This window comes from Lynx canadensis, chromosome A1 (genome assembly GCF_007474595.2).
Source record: "Lynx canadensis isolate LIC74 chromosome A1, mLynCan4.pri.v2, whole genome shotgun sequence".
In the NCBI taxonomy this organism is placed as follows: domain Eukaryota; kingdom Metazoa; phylum Chordata; class Mammalia; order Carnivora; family Felidae; genus Lynx; species Lynx canadensis.
In genome coordinates this window covers 4,311,003-4,335,958 of record NC_044303.2, presented here as the reverse complement: position 1 = coordinate 4,335,958, position 24,956 = coordinate 4,311,003, and the positions used below count along the sequence as shown (strand labels likewise).

The 24,956-nt window shown below is 43.6% G+C and overlaps 1 protein-coding gene across 5 annotated transcripts in view; it reads left to right on the top strand.

Moving 5' to 3' along the window:
• The window catches only part of LOC115508859 (mitochondrial intermediate peptidase), a 156,738-nt gene that overhangs the window by 60,450 nt on the left and 71,332 nt on the right, over positions 1-24,956 (top strand). For 4 of the 5 annotated variants that reach the window (XM_030307882.1, XM_030307874.1, XM_030307899.1 and 1 more), the window contains exon 15: positions 23,717-23,791. The exons of the other annotated variant lie outside the window; for it this stretch is intronic. In XM_030307882.1, the coding sequence (XP_030163742.1) occupies positions 23,717-23,791 (75 nt within the window). The remainder of the gene's footprint in view (positions 1-23,716; positions 23,792-24,956) is intronic. 5 annotated transcript variants of the gene reach the window in all.

The following is a 24,956-nucleotide window of genomic DNA, read 5'->3' as shown; positions in this document are numbered from 1 at the left end:
CATCATCTTACCTTCCTACCTTGCAGACTGTTGAGCATAAAGTTCCACTTTTCTCCGCATCCTTGCCAACACTTGTTCTTTTCTGATTTTTTGATAGTTAGCCATCCTCCTGGGTGTGAGGTGGTGTCTCACTGTGGTTTTGATTTTCATTTGCCTAATGATTAATGATGTTGAACATTTTTTAAAAATTGAAATCCAAGTTAGTTAACATACAGTGTAATAATGATTTCAGGAATAGAATTTAGTGAGTCATCACTTACCTGTAACACCCAGTGCTCACCCCAACAAGTGCCCTGCTAAATGCCCATCACCCTGTTAGCCCATCTGCCCACCCAACACCCCTCCAGGAACCCTTGGTGTCTTCTCTGTATTTAAGAGGCTTTTATGGTTTGTCCCCCACCCTGTTTTTATATTATTTTTGCTTCCCTTCCCTTATGTTCATCTGTTTTCTGAATGATATACTCAAGTATATGAGTGAAATCATATACTTGTCTTTCTCTGACTTATTTTGCTTAGCATAATACACTCTAATTCCATCCATATTTTTGCAGATGGCAAGATTTCATTCTTTTTGATTGGTGGGTAATATTCCATTATATGTATATATGTATGTATGTATCTATCTGTCTATAAACACCACATCTTCTTTATCCATTCATCAGTCAATGGACATTTGGGCTGTTTCCATACTTTGGCTATTGTTGAAAGCACTGCTGTAAACATTGGGGTGCACGTGCCCCTTTGAATCATCACTCCTGTATCCTTTGGATGAATACCTAGTAGAGCAATTGCTGGGTCATAGGTTAGTTCTATTTTTAATTTTTTGAGGAACCTCCATATTGATGTCGAACATTTTTTAGTGTGCTTTTTGACCATTTGTATATCTTCAAAGAAATATCAGTTCAAGTCCTTTGTTCATATTTTAATTGGGTTGTCTTTTTTTCGTTGTGGTGTTATAGGAGTTCTTTATGTATTCTTAATATTAATCCCTTATCAGACATATGATTTGCAAGTATTTTCTCCCATTGTGTGGTTTGCCTTTTCAGTCTATTGATTGTGTCCTTTGATACACAGTTTTTAATTTTGATATAGTCCAGTTAATCTATTTTTTCTTTTGTTGGCAGGGCTTTGGGTGTCAGATCTAAGAAATCATTGCCAAATTTGATGTTATGAAGCTTTTACCCTATGTTTTTTTAAGAGTTTTATAGTTTTAAGTCTTATGCTTATTTATTTATTTTTTTAGACAATTTTTTTTTAATGTTTATTCATTTTTGAGAGAGAGAGACAGAGCATGAGCGGGGAAGGGGCAGAGAGAGGGAGACGCAGAATCTGAAACAGGCTCCGGGCTGTGAGCTTTCAGCACAGAGCCCGACGCGGGGCTCGAACTCACGGACCATGAGATCATGACCCGGGCTGAAGTTGGACGCTCAACCGACTGAGCCACCCTGGTGCCCCTAAGTCTTATGTTTAGATCATTGATTCATTTTGGGTTAATTTTAGTAGATGATGCAGCGTTTTTTTTTCTTATTTTAATAATTCTGAAACAGATCTCTTGCTATCTATTTAATGATGTAAGTGTGCCCCCTCCCCAGCTATTATAAACTCACAGGTGTATATTTTTTTCTTTTTTAACAATTAGCGTGCTCTTAGATTCAAGGAAATAAGATAGTCTTAGCCCCTACACCAAAGTTGAAAATGTTAAGCACTTCCATAATGTCGTCTAAAAGCCTGACCCTTGACCCTCGTCCCTGTATATCCCTATGAGGAGGTTAGGCTGTCCCTGACTCTCAGATTATTTAGAGTATGCAGAGTTTTTCTCATTTTTTTATTATGCAGGCAGGGACGAAGACCAAATATATATTTTCTATCACAACATCACACCACCCTATTTCCCTTCAGCAGTATGTGCCTCTTTCCCCTTTTGTCCCAGTTTCCAACCAATAATCCCTGACCCCTTCTTCCTCTCGCACACACACTTGCCTTGCTCCCACTTTCCCCACAATATCCCGTCTGCCTGTTGCGTGGAGCAGGTGGCAGACCCCAGCGTATTTCAGCCTACTCGAGTATTTTGTTCAGCGTGGGACGCTATGTTCTGCAGGTGACATCGACAAGCAAGGAAGCATTCTGAGGAGTGGCCTGCAACATTGGTATAAAATTGGAAACCGCCTCATGTTAGACATGGGGTAAGGCTAGAAAAAATAAACCGCAGTCTGTTGTAGAATATCTGAAGGACGCCATGTAAAGGTAGAAAGGGTATTCGTTCGACATCACTCCGGCAAAAAAAAACCAAAACGATGTTACTGGTAACAGTGGATGGGGATTATGCTGCAGCTGATTTCAGTTCAGTAGATTCTTCTCATGACTGATCCGAAAGGCAGTGCCTCTGAAAGTAATACACTTTTCGTTTAAAATTTAATGTTGCAGAATAACATTTCTAGAAGGCACAGCTGTGAACCCACCATCCAACTTAAAAAGCAAAACATTACCATAGGCTCCTCTCAGAGTCCTGAATTCTCACTAATTTTTGCTTAGAAATAGTTTTTGCCACCCAGGTTATTTGTTCGTAAGCCGCGTGGTATTTCGTTTTGTTTTTGAGCCGTACAGAAGCGGTATTCTACTGTTTATAATCTGTGACCGGCTTTTGCCAGCTGTGTGCCTGAACTCGTCAGGTGTGCACATAGCTGCAGTGTCTTCGCTTTCGGTCCGTGGTGACGTCCCGTACGTAATTCACGAAGCTCTTCTCCTGTCGGTGGACACACGGCTCCTTCCGGGTTCGTGCTCGTCCACACAATTCTGCGTTTTATATTCGTGTGCAGGACCGGAATTGCTGGGTTTGGGAGGGGGTGCGTGTTTTTAAGTTTACACGATAATGCCAGATTGCTTTTCAAAATATTTCTGCTTATTCTCCCTCCTCTCAGCGACGGTTCCCATCACACCACATCCTCATCAACATTTGATATTGTCAGAGTGTGAATTTTGCCAGTTTTGTAGTTAAGAAATGGAATGCTGTTGTGGCCTTGATTGGCAGCAACGTTCCCTGGCTACTTGTTAAGGTTGAACATCTTTTTGTGTGTGTGTGTTTTTTTTTTTTTTTTAATTTTTTTTTTTCAACGTTTTTATTTTATTTTTGGGACAGAGAGAGACAGAGCATGAACGGGGGAGGGGCAGAGAGAGAGGGAAACACAGAATTGGAAACAGGCTCCAGGCTCTGAGCCATCAGCCCAGAGCCCGACGCGGGGCTCGAACTCACGGACCGCGAGATCGTGACCTGGCTGAAGTCGGATGCTTATCCGACTGCGCCACCCAGGCGCCCCGTGTGTGTGTGTGTGTGTTTTTAATGCTTAGTTTTGGTAGAGACAGAGCATGAGTGGGGGAGGGGCAGAGAGAATCCGAAGCAGGCTCCAGGCTCTGAGCTGTCGGCACAGAGCCCGACATGGGGCTCGAACCCATGAACCGTGAGATCTTGACCTGAGCCAAAGTCGGACGCTTAACCAACTGAGCCACCCCAAGCACCCTGTATGTTGTTTTTTTTTTAATTTTTATTTATTTTTGAGAGGGGGGCAGAGAGGGGCAGAGAGAGGGAATCACAGAATCTGAAGCAGGCTCCAGGCTCTGAGCCGTCAGCACAGAGCCTGAAACAGGGCTCAGACACAGAAACAGAGAGATCATGACCTAGGCCGAAGTCAGGTGCTTAGCCAACTGAGCCACCCAGGCGCCCCACACCCCGTATGTTTTTATTGCTCGCTTTTGTTTTCTGTCATGTGTCTGTTTGTCTTACGAGCATTTTTCTTTATGGCGGTTTACTTTTTTACTGATTTCTCCCCTTTCTTGATATGTTAGAATAACCCTGTGTTAGGCATATGCCTTCCCTCAGTTTATGGCTTGTCTGTTCACTTTCTTTACGGTATCTTTTGATGGATTTAATTCCTTCATTTTAATGTTGTTGAATTTAGCAATCTTTTCTGTATAGTTAGTGCTTTTTATTTTTTAATTAAACAATTTTTTTTGAGTTTATTTATTTTTGAGAGAGAGAGAGAGAGAGAGAGAGAGAGGCAGAAAGAAAGGGAGACAGAGAATCGCAGGTAGGTTCTGCACTGTCAGTGCCGAGCGCGACGCAGGGACTCAAACCCACGAACCAAGAGATCGTGATCTGAGCCGAAATCAATAGTCGGATGCTCAACTGACTGAGCCACTCAGGCGCCCCAGTTCATGCGTTTTAGATCTTATTTGAGAAACATTTGTTTCCTTAAAAGCCATACAATATTGTTTTTTCTGAAAACAGAAGAAATGTTTAATGTTTTTTCTTTATTTTTAGGTCTCTATAATCAAGTTGGAAATTCTCCTTGGTTTAGTATAAGGTAGAGTTTAACATCCTTTCTTCCCTATAGTAACCGTCATCCCAGCACCATTTATTCTTTATCCAGGGACCCGACATAAAGCACATACCTGTTATATGCAATAATCTGTTTACGGGATTTTTCTTTTATTCCATTGTTTACATCGTCTGCCCTGATAACCAGTACCCATGCTGTCTTTATTGTAGTAAACTTTATTAAGGCTTTCTTTATTCTTAAAAGATTTCTTGTCCGGTTTTGGGCTTTTGTGTTCTTTCGTATAGATTTCGAATTAACTTGCCTATTTAAAAAAAAAAAAAAAACTGTGAGAAGAATTTGGTTGACATTATATTAAATCTGAAGATCAATTTGGGGAGAACTGATATCTCTCCAATATATATTGACATTCAGATGCATGAATGTGATGTATTCTTCCATTTGTTAAGTCTTTGTTAAATGTTTATTTATTTTTGAGAGAGAGACGGAGCGAGAGCCTGTGCAAGCGGCGGGGTGGGGGTGGGGCAGAGAGGGAGGGACAGAGGATCTGAAGCAGACTATATGCTGATGGCAGGGAGCCCGACGTGCGCCTCGAACTCCCAAACCACGAGATCATGACCTGAGACAAAGTGGGACGCTCAACGACGGAGCCACTCAGACGCCCTTTTAATAAAGTTTAAATTTTTTCCCTAAGGCTCAACTTTTGTTATGCTTAGTCTTAGATGCCCGACCTTTTTGATACTATTATAAATAGTATATTTTTTTTTTTTAATTTTTTTAATGTTTATTTATTTTTGAGACAGAGAGAGACAGAGCATGAACGGGGGAGGGTCAGAGAGAGAGGGAGACACAGAATCTGAAACAGGCTCCAGGCTCTGAGCTAGCCGCACAGAGCCTGACGCGGGGCTCGAACTCACGGACCGCGAGATCATGACCTGAGCTGAAGTCGGCCGTTTAACCGACTGAGCCACCCAGGCACCCCAATAGTATATTTTTTAAAATTATATTTTCTAATTGTTGCTGGTACTTAAAGGTGTTATTTATCCTTCTTTTATATATAGATCATATTTCCAGACACTTTGGTACACTTTCTTTTTAATTCAGATAACTTACGTGTAGACTTTGTTACTTTTTCAACCAGTTAATTCTGCAAAAATGGTAATTTCACTTTCCCTTTTCAACTCCTACATCTTTTTATTTCTCTTTCTTGCCCTATTTGACTTACTAGAACCTCCAGTACAATGTTGAATAGAAGCTGTGATATGGGCATGGTTTGCCTTTGTCCTGATTTCTAAAGGAAATGTTTTCAGTGTTTTAGCATAAAGGAAGATGTTTGTTGTAGATTTGGTGGAGATAGCAGGAAAAGGAGATTCCTTCCTATTTCTAGTTACTTTTTAACAATTATCAATAGGTATTGCATGTTATCAGATGTGTGTGTGTGCGTGCACACGTGTGCACGTTCCATCTTTTCAGGTAATCGGGCTGTACTTTTTCTTTGAGCCGTTCGTATAGTGAATGTTAAGCCATTTCTGTATGGCAGGATTAGATAGGCTTTGTCTTACTGTTTTTAACACAGTGCTGGCTTCAGTTTGCTAATGTTTTTTAATTTTTTTTTTTTTTTAACATTTATTCCTTTTTTGAGAGAGAGAGTGAGACAGTGTGAATGAGAGAGGAACAGAGGAAGAGGGAGACACAGAATCCAAAGCAGGCTCCAGGCTCTGAGCTGTCAGCACAGAGCCCGACATGGGGCTCGAACTCACGAACTGTGAGATCATGACTGAGCTGAAGTCGGATGCCCAACCGACTGAACCACCCAGGTGCCCCACTGATGTTTTTAATACAGAGGATTTTTGCATCTGTACTTATGAGAGACTGACTTGTGATTTCGCTTTGTCCCCGTGCTCTTTGCTGTGTGTTGGTAATAAGAATATACCATTTCATGAAATGAGTTTCCAAATGCTCCTTTTTTTTTTTTTCCTGTTCCTTAGAAGTGCTTTTATAAAATTGTAATAATCTGTTTCTTGAAACTTTGTCAGAATTCATCTATAAAGCCACTCGGGGTCTATTATTTTCTCTGTGGGAAGATATTTTAAATGACTGATTCCTTAATAGTCCTAAGAGTCTTTGGGCCTTCTTTTCTTCTTAAGTAAGCTTTGCTAAGTTGTAATTTTCTGGAAATTCACCCATTTAATCCAAGTTTTCAAGTTTATTGGGATAAAGTTATTTATGGCATTCTTTCATCTTTCAAACCCTGCTCAATGTGTAGTTAAGTTATATCCTTTTCATTCCTCATATTGTTTTCTTGGTTTTTTCTCTATTAATTTTGGCAGAAGTTGGTCTTTTTACTGTTTTCAAAGAACTAATGCACACTCTGTTTATACTTTTTGTTTGTTTTAACATTAATTAGTTTCTGTTTGATTGTTTTCTCCTTCCTCCTTCTTTGTTTGTATCTCTCAGTCAAGGTACACACTGACCTAATTAAATTTCAGTACATCTAACATACCTGTTTAAATTTCAACGCCATAATTTTATTTCATTTTAAGTTTATTTATTTTGAGAGAGAGTGCGTGCAACATACGCAAGCTGGGGGAAGGGGCAAAGAGAGGAGAGATAGATCCGACGCAGGCTCTGGCTGTCAGCTGCAGAGCCCCATGTGAGCTCAATCCCATGAACCTGTGAGATCATGACCTGAGTCGAAATCAAGAACTGGACACTTAACCAGCTGAGCCACCCAGGCTCCCAGCGCTATAATTATAATTATAAATTGTGCAGATACGGTGTTCTAGCTGCATGCCATGCTTTCAATACAAAATATTTGTAATGTTGCTGATTTCCATTGTAATTTCCTCTTTGAGCAACAAGTTGTTCAAAGGAAAGTTTAAAATTTTTAAGCCTTTGCAGAGGAGTTATGATTTTTTTGTTTTGTTTTGTTGTTGTTTACCAATATGTAACTAGTTAGTCTAACCAGTTTTGATTGTTTGCAGTTGTTGGTAGTTTACATCTTAGTGGATCATCGGTTTTTTGGAAATGTTTTGTGTGTGCTTGAGCACGTTGTATATTTTCTAATTATTGGATCTGGGCTTTCATATAAGTGTGTTAAGTCAGTCTTTTAATTGTGTTGTTTAGATTTTTTATATGTAACTAGTTTTTTTGAACTAACAAAAATTGAGAGGTGGAAATCTTCCAGGATGATGCGTAGATCACCTTTTCACCTTAGTTTTACCTATTTTTTAAAATTAGGACTTGATTTATTTAGGGCAATTTAGGTTTCCAGCAACCTTGAGGGGACAGTACAGAGGTTTCCCATATACCCCGCGCCCCACACAGGTATACAGCTTCCCCCGTCATCAGCATCACCCAACAGAGTGGTACGTTTGTTACAATTGAGGGACCTACACGGACACATGGTAATCACCCCAAGTCCACAGTTTACGGTACGGTTCACTCTTGGTTGTGTACATCCTGTGAGTTTGGACAAGTGTATAGTAACGGGTATGTGTCATTATGGCCTCATACCCAGTATTTTCACTGCCTTGGAAATTTCTCTGTTTCTTTTTACTCTATGTACTCTGAGCATATATTTAAAAAAAATTTTTAATGTTTATTTATTTTTGAGAGAGAGAGAGCGAGAGTGGGGGAGGGACAGAGAAACAGGGAGACACAGAATCCAAAGCAGGCTCCAGGCTACGAGCTGTCAGCACAGAGCCCGATGCAGGGCTCGAACTCACGAGCCCTGAGATGATGACCTGAGCCGAAGTCGGACGCTTGACCGACTGAGCCACCCGGGCGCCCTTAGAGCATATTTTATTAGATGCATAAACATACAGAATTGTTATATTTTTCTGAGGAGCTCCTTCTTTCTTCCTCATGTGTTGTCTTCTTAATTTTCATAATGCTTCATCTTAAGGTCTATTCTGATCATTTCTCAACCCAGCTATGTCACTAAGCATTAAATATAGTCATATGAGGGGCACCTGGCTGGCTTAGTAGTCAGTGGAGCATGTGGCCCTCAATCTTGGGGTTGTGTGTTTGAGCCCCACCTTGGGTGCTGGGTGTAGAGATTACTTAAAAGTAAAAAATGTATAGTCTTTTGATTTTTGAGAGAAGCCACAATTTTTGTACAGTTTTGCCCATTAACCACTAAAACGCTTGTTGCTTGAGTCATCTTTGTCACAAAATATTTATCAGACAGTAAGTAATGGGAATGAGCATTTACTATTAAGTTCTATCTTATTTAATCCTATCTAGCAATGTATGAAGTGGGCACGTGGCTGTCCACACTTTATGGAAACTGACTTAGGTTAAGTCACTTGCCAAAGATCACACAATAGTAACATCGGGGTTGGTCTCTTAGTTTCCATTTGTGATCTATTAGTAGGTCTGTTAGGTTCACATCAGAACTTCCTCAAAGTTCTGTCAGAGTTGCTAAAATCCGTATTACAATGTGGGTGCTTTCTTTCCCCAGTTTTGCTGTGGTAGAAAATGGTTTCTACTCCTTACACAATCTGTCTCAGAAAATAACAGACCCGTTTCCATTGTAGGTGTTATTTTTAGAACGTAGAAATCCAGTGCTTTCGTTTTGGAACCGTTCTGTGCTGCGTCACCGTAAGATTACTCTGTTCCCTTACTTTGTGAAAGTCAGCCCAAAGCCAAAATTGCTTAAGATCTATTTCCAAGGAGACAGATAGGCTTGTCATAAATCTTCTTCTGTCTTTCTCTTTCGGGAGATACGAACAAGGATTGAAGGTAAAAATTATAGTGCAACTGGAACTAGATTCGTTTTGGCAGGTTTCAGTTGTTTTGAAACTTTTCTTATTTTCAGCGTTAATGCCTTTCAGTTATGTCTAGACAGGAACGTGGAACTGGGAGGCAGAGGCGGGTCTGACCCTGCCTGCCCCCCACTCCCCCCCGTGCCCCCCACACACAGTTGACCTCTGGTCAGTTGCTGAACTTGTCTGAGACTTCTGCTCTTTTATATAAAATAAAAACTAAAAATTTAGAAGTTAAAAACTATGCCTCCATACTTACCTCAAGAACTCTATTCTGTCAAATTTAGTAATGTAGGCAGACCAATATTACCGGAATTGTTTAAAGAAAAAAGTGGAATTGAGACCTCTGTCACACATTAAAATGTCACAGTACTTCTGCTTTTTTCTCTGAACCATCAGCGAGTCTGTGGTAACACATAAGTATTTCTAAAGGTTCTTTCTTCTCATTACATCTCAATTTGTCAGAAAACAACACTAAAACTCATGTAAGTTGATAGCAATGTTACTTCCTGTGGATTTAGATCTGAGATTCTGTCTCTTTGGGACGAGGCAGCTTTTTCGTTATATTGATTATATGCCATCTGGATTACGGGTTAATAGCAAAACAGACGAGTCGCTGCGTGCCGAACCTAGTTGTTTTCCCACCACAGACACGCGCAGAGATTTAGCGCTTGGTATGGGATCAAACTGTAGAACTCAAGCCGCTTTGATGCTTGGCTTTCTGCCTCCGAAGGCTTTTCTTGCTCTGGATGACCATGTCTCAACAAGTTTATGTCATTAGATCCAACCTGTTCCCAAAGGATATCAATGGCCGGAGTTCTTTGCTTTGGGAAGAGTTGAATTATTACCATAACAAGGATTTGTACCAGAGGATGTCTGAACTTTTAATATTTATGCAGCTTTTACCGTAATAAATTTTCTAAGCGGTCATAAATAAAACAAGATATTTTATCATAGTGATGTGGCCCTGGAAGAATTTGATGCCAGAACTTTTAGCAAGATGTTATTTAAATTGGACTGGCGAGATTGTGAAGTGATAGAAAATGTCTGGCAAATTGATGAGGTTACATGCTCACAAGTTGAGCTCATGGGGAAGCGTTCAGAGCATTCAAGTAATGCCAAGTTCCCTGAGACATTTGCATTTTTTGATGATAGTCTGAAACCTTCCAAAAATGTGCTTTTTTTTTTTTCAAAGTTTATTTATTTATTTTTCAGGAAGAGGGAGAGCACACATGAGCCAGTGGGGGAGGGGCTGAGAGAGAGAGAGAGAGATAGGGAGGGAGGGAGAGCAGGAACCCTAAGCGCTGACCGTGCGGAGCCCGATGCGGGCCTCAAACCCACGAACTGTGGGATCATGACCTGAGCCGAAATCAAGGGTCGGAGGCTGAACCGACTGAGCCACCCAGGTGCCCCTGTGCTTTCTTAATATAACAGAAAAGCTATTGTTATTTTAACAGTTTTTTTCCGCGTGTGGTCAGCCGTCAGTGCGGCTCGTGTCTATCCCGAGAACACAGTAAGCGCCTTCCTTCCTCTGGGGAGGCGGTGTAGGTAAGGCTCACTGCACAATTGATGGTGTTTGAAGCTCTCAAGGAACTCAGTTGTTACCGGGACAATGATGTAACCTGTTGTCCGAGCCAAGCCACTGCTGGGAGGGAAGAGGGGCGCCCTTCGTAATCACACCCAAACAGACGGCCTAACCTGGGACGGTCAGGGCCACGCGCTGCGTGCGTGGTCACCGTCGCGATGACCGCGCTCACCAAGACAGATGCGTTTGGTGCCGTGACTTGAATTTCATCCAGTTAGTTAATCCTGTGCTCAGGTGGACCGAATAACTCCTACCGCATTGAGTCTTCTTACTAATTGCGATGGCGAATGCAAGGTGCCCGACCTCAGAGGTGTCCTCTTTCTCGCGGTGCTACCTCCCTGTAGACAGTTCCGCTTGTAAAACCAGGAGGATTGAATTCTACCCACCTTTGTCACGCGGCTAATTGTGATGATGTTTTTTGAAGTCAGAACATCTCAGACTTTAACATGCATAAAATCACCTGCAGATCCGGTTGAAATGTAGATTCTGATTCAGTGGGTGTGGAACGCCCAAGAATTTGTATTTCCGAGAAGCTCCCGATTCATGCTGAGACTGCTGGTCTTTACTTGCTTCGGGCTTCACAGAGCTGGGTAATTATTGTTCTTATTATTCATATTTTAATTATAAGCAGGAGACCAGACTTCACCTTCTTGACGGAAGGAAGGATCAATTTTACGGTCTTCTCTTCCTGGCCATAGTTCTGTTCTGGCATTAACAAAAAATTAAAAAGAACAGATGCGTGTGGGACCAGGCTCTAGGCTAGCCGTGTGCTTTGGGTGCACCGAGAAGGATGGGCCCTCTGGTCCCTAGGGTGCTTTCAAGGGAACTTTCACACCGTGGTGGCTGTGCCTCAGAGTCTGGTTGGGGCTCCAGAAATTTCAGTTTAAACCACCGGATGCATCAATGGATAAAGGATGAGTGAATGAACTAATGTCGAGAAATAGGAACTCTATACATAGCTGAACCCTCGGGTGGGACAGTGTAGCCTCCCAGACTCTGAGACTTGGGCCACAGTTTTGTACTTTACAGGGGGCTTGGCATTGGTCATGAGACCGACTGCTTTGTCTTTGTTGTAGTCCTCCCAAGCCAGATCTTATTTCTTTAGAAATAACACAAGGATTCTTATTTTTAAATAAAGATCAAAGATAGTTGTGGAAAAACTCATAATGAATTATTCAGATGCATTAGGTCACCATAGCTAATTATTGGCATCTTAGGTTCCCGTTGTAGAAACAACATTTCTACCGTTTTCCTCTTTACCAGCGGGGATAAATACCCACAGTGTCTTTGTGTATTTTAGAGCGAGGGTGAATCTTTGAAATAGAAATACCACCACACTAATAGTATAGGAGGCATAATTAGAATAATAATTAGAGTAATTGCTTCTTGGACACTTTTTAAAAAATTTTTAATGTTTATTTATTATTTTGAGAGGGAGAGAGTAGCGGGGAGGAGCAGAGAGAGGGAGACACAGCATCTGAAGCAGGCTCCAGGCTCCGAGCTGTCAGCACAGAGCCTGACATGGGGCTCGAACCCATGGACCGCAGGCCACGAGATCAGGACCTGAGCTGAAGTCAGATGCTTAACTGACTGAGCCACCCAGGCGCCCCCTCTTGGACACTTTTAGTAATGACCGTCTTCTCAATTCATTCCTCCCTTGTTCTATCTGTACCTCTTCTGAGGTTCTTGGGGCGTTTCCCCTTGCATTGTTGGGGTCAGCATACATCCCTTTTCCTGTTCCTGGTAGCGGGAGCCGGAAGGGTCCCCAGCTGCTTAGTAGGGTCCCTCGCGCACAGCGGGATGCTCGGCGAAGATGAGCCCAGTGGGTGGGTCTTCCTCCCAAACCTGACTTGCCTTCACGGCTTTGTCCGCTTCCCTGGGCAGAGCTCTGCTCTGTACGCGCGGAAATCAGCCAGCGTCAAGCCAGGGCTGCTTCAGACCTGGCAACCCTCGATACGAGACAAAACCCCTGCAGGTGTGTCTGTAAAAGAAACCCAGGCTAGGGCTTAAATGATCTGACATATAACGTTCATCCAGTAAATGTCATTTTGAAATCAATCTGCATTGGTGTTTTGTAACCTTGTTCAAAACAGTCTGCCCTTGTCGAGATACCGATGGCTTTAGAACACCATGTCTGAACAGCTCTACCCTAAGATCGCTCGAAAGGCTGCGGACGGCTAAGCTTTGTTAAGGGTACGACTAGATGTACTGTTGTGTTTAATGAAAATGGCTCTGTGAAAACAGTACCGAGAGCAGGACATACCTGGAAAGGAGCAAAGTAGAAATTTGCCTCTTCTTGCTGTAGGAAAAGAATCTTGCAGGGGAGCAGCGTGGGGTTCGGGCCCGGGATTGTTTGGCATTTCCAGTGTGGACTCTTGTGCGAGGCTGGCCCGTCTTCCGTCTGCGGCTTGGCGGAGAACGGCAGGTGGTTTGCAGCCGAGAAGGCAGAGGGGCTTCAGGATGCGCTAATGCAGGGAGGACGCTAGAGAAAAGTGTCCCTCTGGAACTCGGCCCGTTTGTTTCCTGGCACATTAGTGTGCTCGCGCTCGTGAGCTCCATCAGCTTGCATGAGTTCGAAACCACCGCTCGGACCAAGGCACTCAACTGGTGGGGCCGAGGAAGCAGCCGGGGGCTGCTGGAGACCAGTGTCCAGAAAACCTGGGGGGCCTGCTGGCCTCTGGAGAGGAGAGTGCCAAGACGGGATTTAAAGAACTGAAAAGAAGCTTTCCGAAGGAACTGTGTATAAAGTTAGGATCAGCAGGAAATGTAAAGATTAATGAGAATGATAACAGCTGCATTTGTGCATTTTTAAAGAAGCTTTATTTGTAATAACTTTTGTTTTACATACGGTTTACGTTTAATTTCCGTAGCAAACTATTTCCCAACTGGTGTCCTGTATATTAAATCTCTTGCTTCTGTAAAGATGTATTAGGGAGTGGAAACATGTTCTGTGCTCAAATAATTTGGGGACATGAGTGTAGAAAGTAAGATTTCTATCCTCAGAAGCGAGGACTGCTCATAACTTTTAATATGCTGATTTGAATTGGGAATCTGCAGGAAAGAAATGTATTTGGGGGGAATCTCATGGACCAATCTGACCTGCTTTTATCACTGTGTCTTTCGCCACAAAGCAGGGCCTCCCCTCAGTGAACACGGGCCTGGGACTCGGCCAGTGCCCAGCGAAGGTCGAGGAACTTCACACACAGTTGGATTCCCTAGATACAAAATGACGACTGTAGGAAGGGTCTCTCACTTGTTTGGTTATTTAACTCATTTTTTGAAAAATTTTTTAATGTTTATTTATTTTTGAGAGAAGGAGAGACAGAGAATGCAAGCTGGGGAGGGGCAGAGAGAGAGAGGGAGACACAGAATCCAAAGCAGGCTCCAGGCCCCGAGCTGTCAGCCCAGAGCCCGACGTGGGGCTCGAACTCACAAACCGTGAGATCGTGACCTGAACCGAAGTCGGACACTCAACCGACTGAGCCTCCCAGGTACCCCATTTGACTCATTTTTAAGGACACATCTATAATTCCCTTCAGGAAGAGATGTGCATGGTGCTGTCTGTGGGACACTTTGAATGAAAAGCTTTATTTGTCTGTTTTTTCGTCTGCTCTCTCTTCAGTGGAAAGTTCACTGTGTACCTCAGGCAAAATGTACACCACACAGAGATTCATCGTTTTTCTATCTAAAACTGTGGGATCGCAGGCCTGACCTCCATGTGACCTCATTTTATCTTCCTGCCTTTCCTTCCCCATCTTAACTTCATCAACTGTTAATTAAACGCTAATTAATATCCACTGAAATTTTTATTATCACTGCTCATCCTTTTTTGGGAGGAACTTGTTGGAGTGTTAATAAAATTTTGCAAAGGGTTAGTTTTACCGCCAAGCGGCATTATACCTGAATTACGGTGTTGAATGAGGAGAGATACCTAAGTGAACTGAAAATAAATTTAAATCCTGTGGCTTAAAGAATAAAATGACAGAGATTTAAAGCACCATCTCCTTTAGGTTGACCAAAAGGGTCAAACTGCGTGGATTCCCATGCTGTTTACGGATGCGGTCTTTATACACTTTAAGTTCCTTTGTGAGTTTGCTTACCTTATATTTCAATAATAGCAGTAGTCAACAGATAGTCAGTGAGGGTTAGATACTGCATGTAATTCACATTCATAGACTTCCAAAGGAAATGAAATGGTAAAATACACAAATACATGATCTCAGTATATACTAAAAGCACCAATATATATAATGATCACTCAATATATATTAAAAGCATCCATTCACTCAATAAATTCTTAGTATAAGGTGCCATTCTAGGTATCATGGGAAAGTGTCCATCCCCTCATTGGTAATTTAAAAATAATACTAAAAAAAAAAAAAATACTAACAGGGGGCACCTGGGTGGCTCAGTGGGTTGGGCGTCCGACTTCGGCTCAGGTCATGATCTTACGGTTCATGGGTTCGAGCTCCGCGTTGGGCTCTGTGCTGACAGCTCAGAGCCTGGAGCCTGCTTTGGATTCTGTCCCCTCCCGCCCCGCCCCTCCCCTGCTCATGCTGTCTCTCTGTCTCAAAAATAAATTAAAAAAACATTAAAAAAATGTAAAAATAATACTACCAGGGTCTCCTAGAATATAAATGCCTTGAGAACTGAGATTTTTATCAATCTTATTCACTGATATATCAACTTTGCCTGTCACATGATGGGCAATGAATAAATATTTGTTGAGTGAACTGTCTTTTGGCTAAAACCTACTAACTGATACTCGTAGATGCCTGCATTGCAAGTTTCTTCATAATAATCTTTAACGGTGTCTGTGCCTGACTTAGTGGAGAGTAGTTCACCCTTTACAAAGCTCTACTGCCTTTCTTTTTCCTTTGGGAGCTAAAAGCCTAAGTGGTATTAGTGATGAAAGTCTGAACGGTTGGGCATGTCGAAGGTACACAGGGCACCGCTTCCAAGCTAACCACAGGCAAAAGATAAAACCCTAACTTTTCTTGAGCCCTTACGAGAGTTGAGGTCACAGGCCCGTGAGGTGGCCTGAATCCCAGAGATGCAGACTGGCTCACCTGTGGCGAAGCATGGCGGAAGGCCAGGCTGCCTTGCAGAGGGGTAAGGAAAAACCAGAGAACATCTTCACAGGTTGTTGGGGGCCAAGTGTGGGCTGGCCTGTCAGTCCGGAAGAGCTGAGGTCCCCGATATAGAGGGAGTTCGCACCCCCCTGTAGGCTCTTTTCCATCGGCCGTCACCAGGTGTGCTGAGAACCTGTGGGTGCGGGGTGGGAGATCACCTGGGGCCACCCTCAGTGTTGCAGGCCTACAGGAGGTGACTGGCGGCTGTGCAGAAACAGCACAGAACCCTTCCTCCTTGGGCAAAGATCAAGAAAGCAACAGAATCAGACTCAGGGACTTGAGAATAACTAAACTAGCACAGCTTTAAAGGAACTATCAGAAGACAGGGATTTCAATCAGTCTGTTGAAGGAAAAGGTGGGCAACCTGTATGAACAGACGAAACAGGAGGTGGTGAGTGTGCGACCCGCCCAGATGGAAATGCAGGAAGTAAAGCCATAGGTCATATGAGAAGAATTCCTTTGAGGGGCTCATCCGTACACTTGACACAGCCGAGGGAAGAATGTGAGCTCCGTGAACTTAACGGGAGGTCAGTAGAAATTACCCAAGCTGAAATACAAGGGGGAGGAAGGAGTAGGGACAGGGACAGAACAGAGCATCCAAGAACTTCGGGGCAAATGGAGCTCCACAAAGGAGAAGAGAGAGCTAATAAGGCAGAAGAACTGTTTGAAGGGATAACGGCTGAGGATTTGCCCAAAATAATCCAGGACGCTTTGAGAACCCCAAGCGGGACGGGTAACAAAGAGAACACACTTAGAGACTCCATAGTCAAAAATAAAGAGAGAACTCTGAAGGCAGCCACAGGAAAAAATAAAGACAGCAACAGATAGAAATTACGGCAGACTCCTCACCAGAAACTATGGAAGTTTGAACTATCAAGATCCATAGCATGAGATACGTCTGGTTAAAATGTCATCAGACAAGGGAACATTTTCTGTTTAGTAGCAGTGTTTTCTAAGTGAGAGCTGAACCCTACAGATGAAGAACTTAGTGTCTGATAACCAGTTCTACCTAAAGTGATTTTCCGAATGAGCGTTGATGACCACGTTTTGCAGCAGACGTTGAAATCTGGAAGATAGGCTGATGACATGTTGGTGGACTTCAGGGTCCTAAAAACCTGAAAATAATCACCACGGTGGAGAAAGTATCCTCTTCTCAAGCTGGGCAATTTGAGGAGGCACGTGTGTTTCATCACACGTGTTTGGACTAGTTCACAAATGAGAAATATAGATAGGAAACTATGAGAGTACATTTCCTTATGAAGAACTTGATCCCTGGGTACCACAGGAAGAGGACTGTTCAGCCAAAATTCCTGTCTCCGAAGAATTTACGACTCTAAAACAGACCGTGTTTACAGAATATGGAGACAAAACAGTAACACATAAATAAAATCTGTCGAAATCCATGATGATTGTATTACCCAGGGCTAGTGTAATAGGGAATAATACTACCTACCACTTATTCAGCATCTAGTCTAACATAGTATGTTTTTTGTTTTTTTTTTTTAAATTTTTTTTTTTCAACGTTTATTTATTTTTGGGACAGAGAGAGACAGAGCATGAACGGGGGAGGGGCAGAGAGAGAGGGAGACACAGAATCGGAACCAGGCTCCAGGCTCTGAGCCATCAGCCCAGAGCCCGACGCGGGGCTCGAACTCACGGACCGCGAGATCGTGACCTGGCTGAAGTCGGACGCTTAACCGACTGCGCCACCCAGGCGCCCCTAACATAGTATGTTTTTAAGTTACATTATGTTGTTCAGTCCTCGTCTAATTCCGCCAAAAGATAATATTAACATCTTGCCAGTGAGGAAAGCATGTCTTAGAGAAGTTCAGTACATCGTCCAACATTCTGCCGCTGTGCTGGTAAATGGTGCAGTTAGGATTCACACTTGGTTTCATCTGGCTCCGAAACCTGTTCTCTTTCCTTTACGCTCCAGTGAATCATAATAATGGGAGTTCAGAGGCAGGTGTTGGTTTAAGGCAGACCATGCTCTCAGCTCTCCTCTAACGAGTCTAAGAAGAAGGTTCCTGGAAGGAATGGTATTTCTGGATATGGGATGATGTGAAGTAGCCATTTTAGCAGGCAGAAGTTAAGGATGCTGGAAATACCACTCTGGAAAACAGTATGGGGGTTCTTCAAAAAATTAAAAATGGAACTGCCCTACGACCCAGCAATTGCACTACTGGGAGTTTATCCAAAGGTCATAAAAATGCTGATTCGAAGGGACACATGCACCCCAGTGTTTACAGCAGCACTATCAACAATAGCCAAATTATGGAAAGAGCCCAAATGTCCATCAACTGACGAATGGATTAAGAAGATGTGGTGTATATATACAATGGAATACTACTTGGCAGTGAAAAAGAATGAAATCTTCCCGTTTGCAACAACGTGGGTGGAACTAGAGGGTATTATGCTTAGAATAAATCAGTCAGAGAAAGACAGATATCGCATGATGTCACTTATACGTGGAATTTGAGAAACTCAACAGATAAACGAAGGGGAAGGGAAGGAAAAAAGAGGGACGCAAATCATAAGAGACTCTTCAATACAGAGAACAAACTGAGGGTTGCTGGATGGGGGAAGGGTGAGGGGTTAGGCTAAATGGGTGATGGGCACTGGGTGTCATAGGTAAGAGATGAATCACTGGGCTCTACTCCTGAAGCTAAGACTGCACTGTGTAACTAACTTGAATGTAAAAAAAAAAAAAAAAAAGATGCCGGAAATAGCCTGAAAGACCCAAGACAGCCGTCCAGTTGTGCCATTTCTTAACATCATTCTTTAAAAAAAATTTTTTTTTCTTAATGTTTATTTTTTAGAGAGCACAAGCAGGGAGGGGCAGAGAGAGAGAGAACGAGACACAGAATCCGAAGCGGGCTCCAGGCTCTGAGCTGTGAGCGCAGAGCCTGATGTGGGGCTTGGACCCACAGACCGTGAGATCATGACCGGAGCCGAAATTGGGTGCTCAGCCACCTGAGCCACCCAGGTGTCTCATGACATCATTGCTTACCCGAATTAGTTGATCTGAACTTTATTCTTGATTTATAGCATTCTTCGTATGCTAGTAGGATTCCTTTCAATCTTGAACGCAGATGGCAGTGTCCAGATCCCAAGGAGAGCTGGGAATAACATGCCATCGTTGGGATCGGAGGCTTAGTGGTCCATGAACGTACTTCCTACCTTGGAAATTACAAAGATTGAAGTAGAATCTGCTAAAAAATGCAAGGGATGAGGGGTGCCCAGGTGGCTCAGTCGGTTGAGTGTCTGCCTGACCCTTGGTTTCCGCTCAGGTCGTGAACTCATGGTTCATGGGTTCGGGCCCCGCGTCGGGCTCTGTGCTGACAGCGCAGAGCCTGCCCGAGATTCTCTCTCTCTCTCCCTCTCTTTCTCTGTCCCTCTCCCACTTGCGCTGTCAGTGTCATCTCAAAACTTAAATAAACTTAAAAATTAAAAAAAAATGCAGTTGATGATACGGTGAAACAGTTATTTCTGATGCTATGGGCTTTTATAAATTTTTAATTTAATATAATGAAAACTAATTGCAGTACTGTTTGAAGTTCGGGTGTCTTAAATGCATTTTTATTTATATATCGTTGCTCATTACCTGAAGCTTGGATGCATTCGTATTCTGTTTCTTCAGTATATCAAATGTGAGTGTCTTCACATTAGGAGACCGTTGAAATATCTGTGCTACTCGGTAGATACAACCACTTCCAGAAGGACAGCAAAATTTGGTTGATTTCAATCTTGATTATCATGACTCTGGGGCAGAGGGAGAGGGAGACACAGAATCGGTAGCAGGCTCCAGGCTCCGAGGCATCAGCACAGAGCTTGACGCGGGGCTCGAACTGAGGAACCCTGAGATTATGACCTGAGCCGAAGTCGGACGCTCAACCGACTGAGCCACCCACGCGCCCCCAGGAAACATTTTTCTAATTTGAAATTTAAGATTTAACTTCTAAATATTTTTATTAAAGAGATTCTCATATAACCTGAAAATCAATTTGTATGGTATTTAAAGTTTTGTCCTATTTTTGTTCTTGTAAGAAAAAAAGGAAGTACTTTCTAAGAGAATAATATTAACATAGGCATGCTTCATTTTCTTGTGCTTGGCTTTATTGTGCTTTTCAAATGTTACATTTTTTATAAATTGATGTTTTGTGGCAACTTTGCACCAAGCAGGTGTGCGGGTGCCGCATTTCCAACAGGGTTTGCCCCCTTTGTGTTTCTGTGTCACATTTTGGTAATTCTTGCGGTATTTCAAACTTTCGTTATTATTGAATTTGTCACAGTGAGCTGTGATCGGTGATTACAACTCACCGAAAGCTTAGAGGACGGTTAGCATATTTTAGTAATGAAGTATTTTTTAATTAAGGTATATATATTTTGTTTTGTTTTTTTTAGGCATAATGGTATTGCCCACTCGATAGGCTACAGCATAGTATAAATGTAACTTTTGTATGCACCGGGAAACCCCAGAATTCACTTAACTGGCTTTATTGTGATACTCACTTTGGTGTGGAGGTCTGAACTAAAACTGCGGGAGATACAGCAGCGGTGACAAGCTTACGTCCGTTCCAGCCGCTGAAATGCGCTGATTAATTTCAATAGACGAAGAGCCAAAATCCATTGATCAAGAGCCACACTAGATTTTTATTCATTTTTAAGTTTCTATTCAAATTCCACTTGGTTAGGGTACAGTGTAGTATGAGTTTCAGGTGTACGAAACAGTGATTCAGCACTCCCGTCCAGTACCCAGTGCTCCTTACGAGGGAATCCCTAGTCCCCCAAACTAGGTTTTTAAAAAATCTGTTTACACCTCATGTGCTATAAACATACTATTTAATTTACGACTTGGTGGATTTATGATTCTTTTCTTTGAACCAGTCTACCCCCATCGTATGTAACTTCTACTTACATTTTTGGTAAAACGTTCCTTGAATTTACTACGGAATGTAGAGTGGGCCTTGAAGACATAATTTTGGGAGGTTTGTTTGGACCTGTCCCTTGATTTTGAAATAATCACAGATTCACGGGAAGCGGCACAAAGTAACCCGGAGGTCCCATGTCACCTTCACCAGCAATGGTACTCACTTCCTCAAGCGGTGACTTTTTGTGTCACTACAGCAGCCCACGTGTCTCCTTTTTACTACATAAGTTTTGATGAACTGTTTTTAGCTGTCCTTGTTCTTACATGGTGTCTTTCTTTGCATCTTTTGTTTTATTGTAAACCCAACAAGGAAAGAATTAAGCCTCACTAAATTTGTTCCTTTAACGTGTGCCATTTCTATGTGGGTTTGTCCCCGAGGGGTTGGCCTGTCGAGACTTCCGAACGGAAAGGGGAATGTTGGGTTTGGGTCTGGGATTCAGTACTTGGCATTTCCATATCATTGTCTAGAGAGCAGAAGGAGTAAACCTTTCAAAGTTGCCTGGCCTGCTGTGGGACCCCCGGCTCCTCGTTTCCCCACACCCCCTCCAGCGGGGGCGCCCCGCCACGGGCCTTGCCACCCCTGCGTCTCCCACTGCTGACTAGATGCTCCTTCTCATCCACCGTCCACTCCCCCATCCCCGGCGCTGCCGCGTCCCAGGCCCGATTGCGATCCCAGAGCTCCCCCAGGGCTGATGATTCAGTGGACCACTCTCCCCAACTTTCTCTAACTTCCTTAAGCCTCAGAATCCACCCGAGCGGCCTCTCGCCTGTGGTCTGTGCAGCGTTCCCTTCTTTTTCAAGGACCTCAGGCTCCCATGGCCTCTTCTCCAGTTTGTGTCCCTCTAGGCCTCATTACCTTCAGCCTGTCTTGAGCCTGCTTGTGCATTTCCCAACCTCAAACAAAAGCTTCCTCCCCTCTGCCCCTACTGCCCTCACCCTGCTCCTCTCCGCACACTTCTGGAAACAGTGCTGGGTCATATGTATTCACCGTCTCTGGGTCTCACCTCCCACTCAGCTCAAGCCGTCTAGAGCGGTGCCCCTGCCCCTGTCATTCCGGCAGTTGCTTAGGTTGCTGACGTGCGTCACTGGGGCACTAACTATAGCCTCCTGTTTTTTCCTGATCCACTTCCGCCCTCCTATCCAGTGTCTCCACTGCAGCCAGAGGGATCTTTCAGAAACACAAACCTGACCTTGTGACTCCTTTGCTTTAAACTCCCCAGCGGCTTACCCCGAGGACTCCCGAGGGTGGAGACCAGTGACCCCGCTTGGCTCCTGCCTGCCTCTCCAGCCCGGGGGGGACCCGCTTTTCCTGCCCACGGCTCTTTCCCCTCCTGCCGGCAGCCCTCCTCTTCTCTGCCTGGGATGCTCCTTGCTCCCGGCCGCCCATCCCTTGTCTCGTTAATGCCCGTTCGTTTTGCACATTGCACTTCTACGTGAGTTCCTCATCTAAGCCTGTCTGCGCTGTTTTCTCATACCGACCTGCATGCTTTTCCATCTTGGCACAACAGTCGGTGACTCCTAAAAATTGTGCCTGCGTGGGTAATGCCAGCTTGTGAAGCTTGCGGGGCCGGGGCCCTGTCTGGTGGCCCTTTTGTGTCCCCGATGCCTGATACAGTTGCTCGTCCACAGTACTGTTCATTTTTGGGTAAATGAGAAAATGCCATCCTGCCACATAGACTTTTCGAGAATGGAAACAAAACTCTTAAAGCTTTGTGAGTCATAAAAAACCCAAGAGTAGCGCGAGTCCCGTCAGCGGAAGGTGTCACGTAAAGTAAGGGTTTAGGGAAACCTGAACGTTCTGGTACGAGTTCTTGGCATAGATGACTTAACTGAGTCTTGACCTTTTAAAATCCCGTCTGAGGAAATTTTTGTTTCACTCAGGATGGCCGCCCCTGGTGTGAGAAAGCCCCAGGCCTTTCACCTGCACTGGAACGTGCACAGCCTTAAACTTTCCTTTTTTCTTTTCTTTCTTTTGCCTTGTTTGCCTTTCTTACGGCCAAACAGAAAGAGGAGAGAACAGGCTTTGTTGTCTGAGCCTCTGTCACGTCCTGGTGTAGTCTTTCACTCAAGGAGCCCTTTGAAATGATTGTTCTCGTGTTCGTTCCTTTCTTCCGGAAAGATTTACTGAGCATCTGCTGTGGGGCGGGCACTCCGAGGAGATACACACCCCTAAATCGCCGTGCCCGGTGCCCCTGCCAGCAGACCGCTCCCATGGTCCTCCTTCGGTGGTTCATGTGCACCGCTGGGGTGCTGGTAACCCGCCTTGTGCCTCCCTGATGTGTTTCTCTGTAGGGAGGCTTCTCGCGTCATTTAGATTATAAGTAGAGTTGCACAGAGTGGTCACCTTTCTCAGGAAACGTCAATATTAGCGACTTTCAAGTAGAGCCAGTTGACCGACGTGCTTCCTCGACCAGATTGTTATTTTATTTCTACCTGAGTATGTGGTGCTGTGTGATGAGGCCTAATCGGTCTCAGGCAGGGAGCCCCAAAGCAGACAGGGCCATGACACTGAGCTTCCAAGTTCTGCACCTCTCTCAGGCTGGAAAATAAGAGAATGTGCAGTTCACCGTCATGGTCATTTGTTGGGACAGCCAGTCAGCTTCAGTGCAGGCTGACACCCGAGAATTGTCGTCTGTTTTTTGACACTTCACTCTTTTATGCCTGTAATCCGTTATTATATGCACTTAAGAGCCAACAGAGCACTTGGACAGGCTTCCACTGGTAACAGCGGTACAGAAAAAGCATTGACTTTTACTAAGGCTTTCAATAGACGTTTAGAGGTCGACGCTACCAGGCTCTTTGCCTACGGCGCTGTCTTTGCGTGTACAGACCTTGATTTGACAGCCACTGCGATGAAATTCTGTGAATTTTTGCGTCTGATGTCATTTTTAACTCTCTTGCCTGATAAGCAGCCAGTGCGGTGACTTGGGAAGCAATTGACTCACACATATGTTCTTTTGTTTTTCAAGTCACTGCCCAAAAATATGGTGTCTCGGCTTTGTGAGTCCAAAAAGGTGGGTGCTGCAGCCGATATGCAACTTCAGGTATGTATGTCCCTTTGTTCTCACGTTTTCCAGAGCAGTTATTCAAAATAAATATGTAACTTTAAATTCTTGCCAGCGCTCCACCTTGATTATAATAATTATGCTTCTAACACATCTTTCACCTGAGTTCAAAGAACTTGACCAAAACCGACTCATTCAGGCCTCGCACTGTCCTTGGGAAATGGACGTTGAATAAGTTTATTTCCCGGTTTCAGCCGGGAAAGTCAAAGCGCGGAGGAGTCACGTGACTTCTTCTAACTCCTACATTTCAGCCTGCAAGTTACGTTTTTAGTCACTTTGTCTTTTTAAAAATTTGTGGTTTTGACGTGAAGTTTAAACAGTGAGGATTGTTAGTTTTAGATAATATTCAAAGGCAGTCTTCTCGGTTTCCAGATAGAGACTAGAAAAATTTTATGAACCATCTGGATGTCAGGTCTACACACGATACCAGATGTTCAGGTTACTTTAATTGCTCAGATTGTTTATTGCATTCTTGCTCTTCATCAGATCTGGAGAATTCTATAAACACAACCCAAACGCCCATCTTTCATGTCAGGCAGTGTTCGCTTTTATAATGGTCCAGCTACCTATTTCAAAGTGCGGGCACCATTTAATTGCTTTATGGCTTTGTAGAATTCAGCCTTTACGAACTCTGTTTATGTTGCACTTTCAAACATACATTCGAAGAAAATGCATGCTATCGAGAAAACCATGGCCCTACACTTGAACTTACGTTATTTAATGCCCATGCCTATCAGTATAATTTTAAAAGGATTTCTGCGTTATTCGAAACATTTTCAAGTTATTTGAAAATTTCTGCGTTACTCAACTTCAAGTCTTTTGATTTGCCGATATCTATAGTGGAAGCTCTGCCTCATGGCTTTCTTTCTGAGTAATTGTTCCAAGGGTTTTCTTTCAAAAGGAAAACCAACCTTTCCCTCCTTCCACCCTCTAAAGAGAGTAACCCCCACCGAGAGACGCAGAGGAAGAGAGAGAGGGAGGCAAGTGCTTGCCAGACAGCTGCCCCTGCAGGCTTTCCTGTCCCGCAGCAGTCCCCTTGCGCGCTGCAGACACACGAGGCTGGAAAGGAAATGAACTGGGTCTGGTGTCTAGGGAGGCATACACAGTGTTCTGAAAATTGCAATTTTCTTTCTTTTCTTTTCTT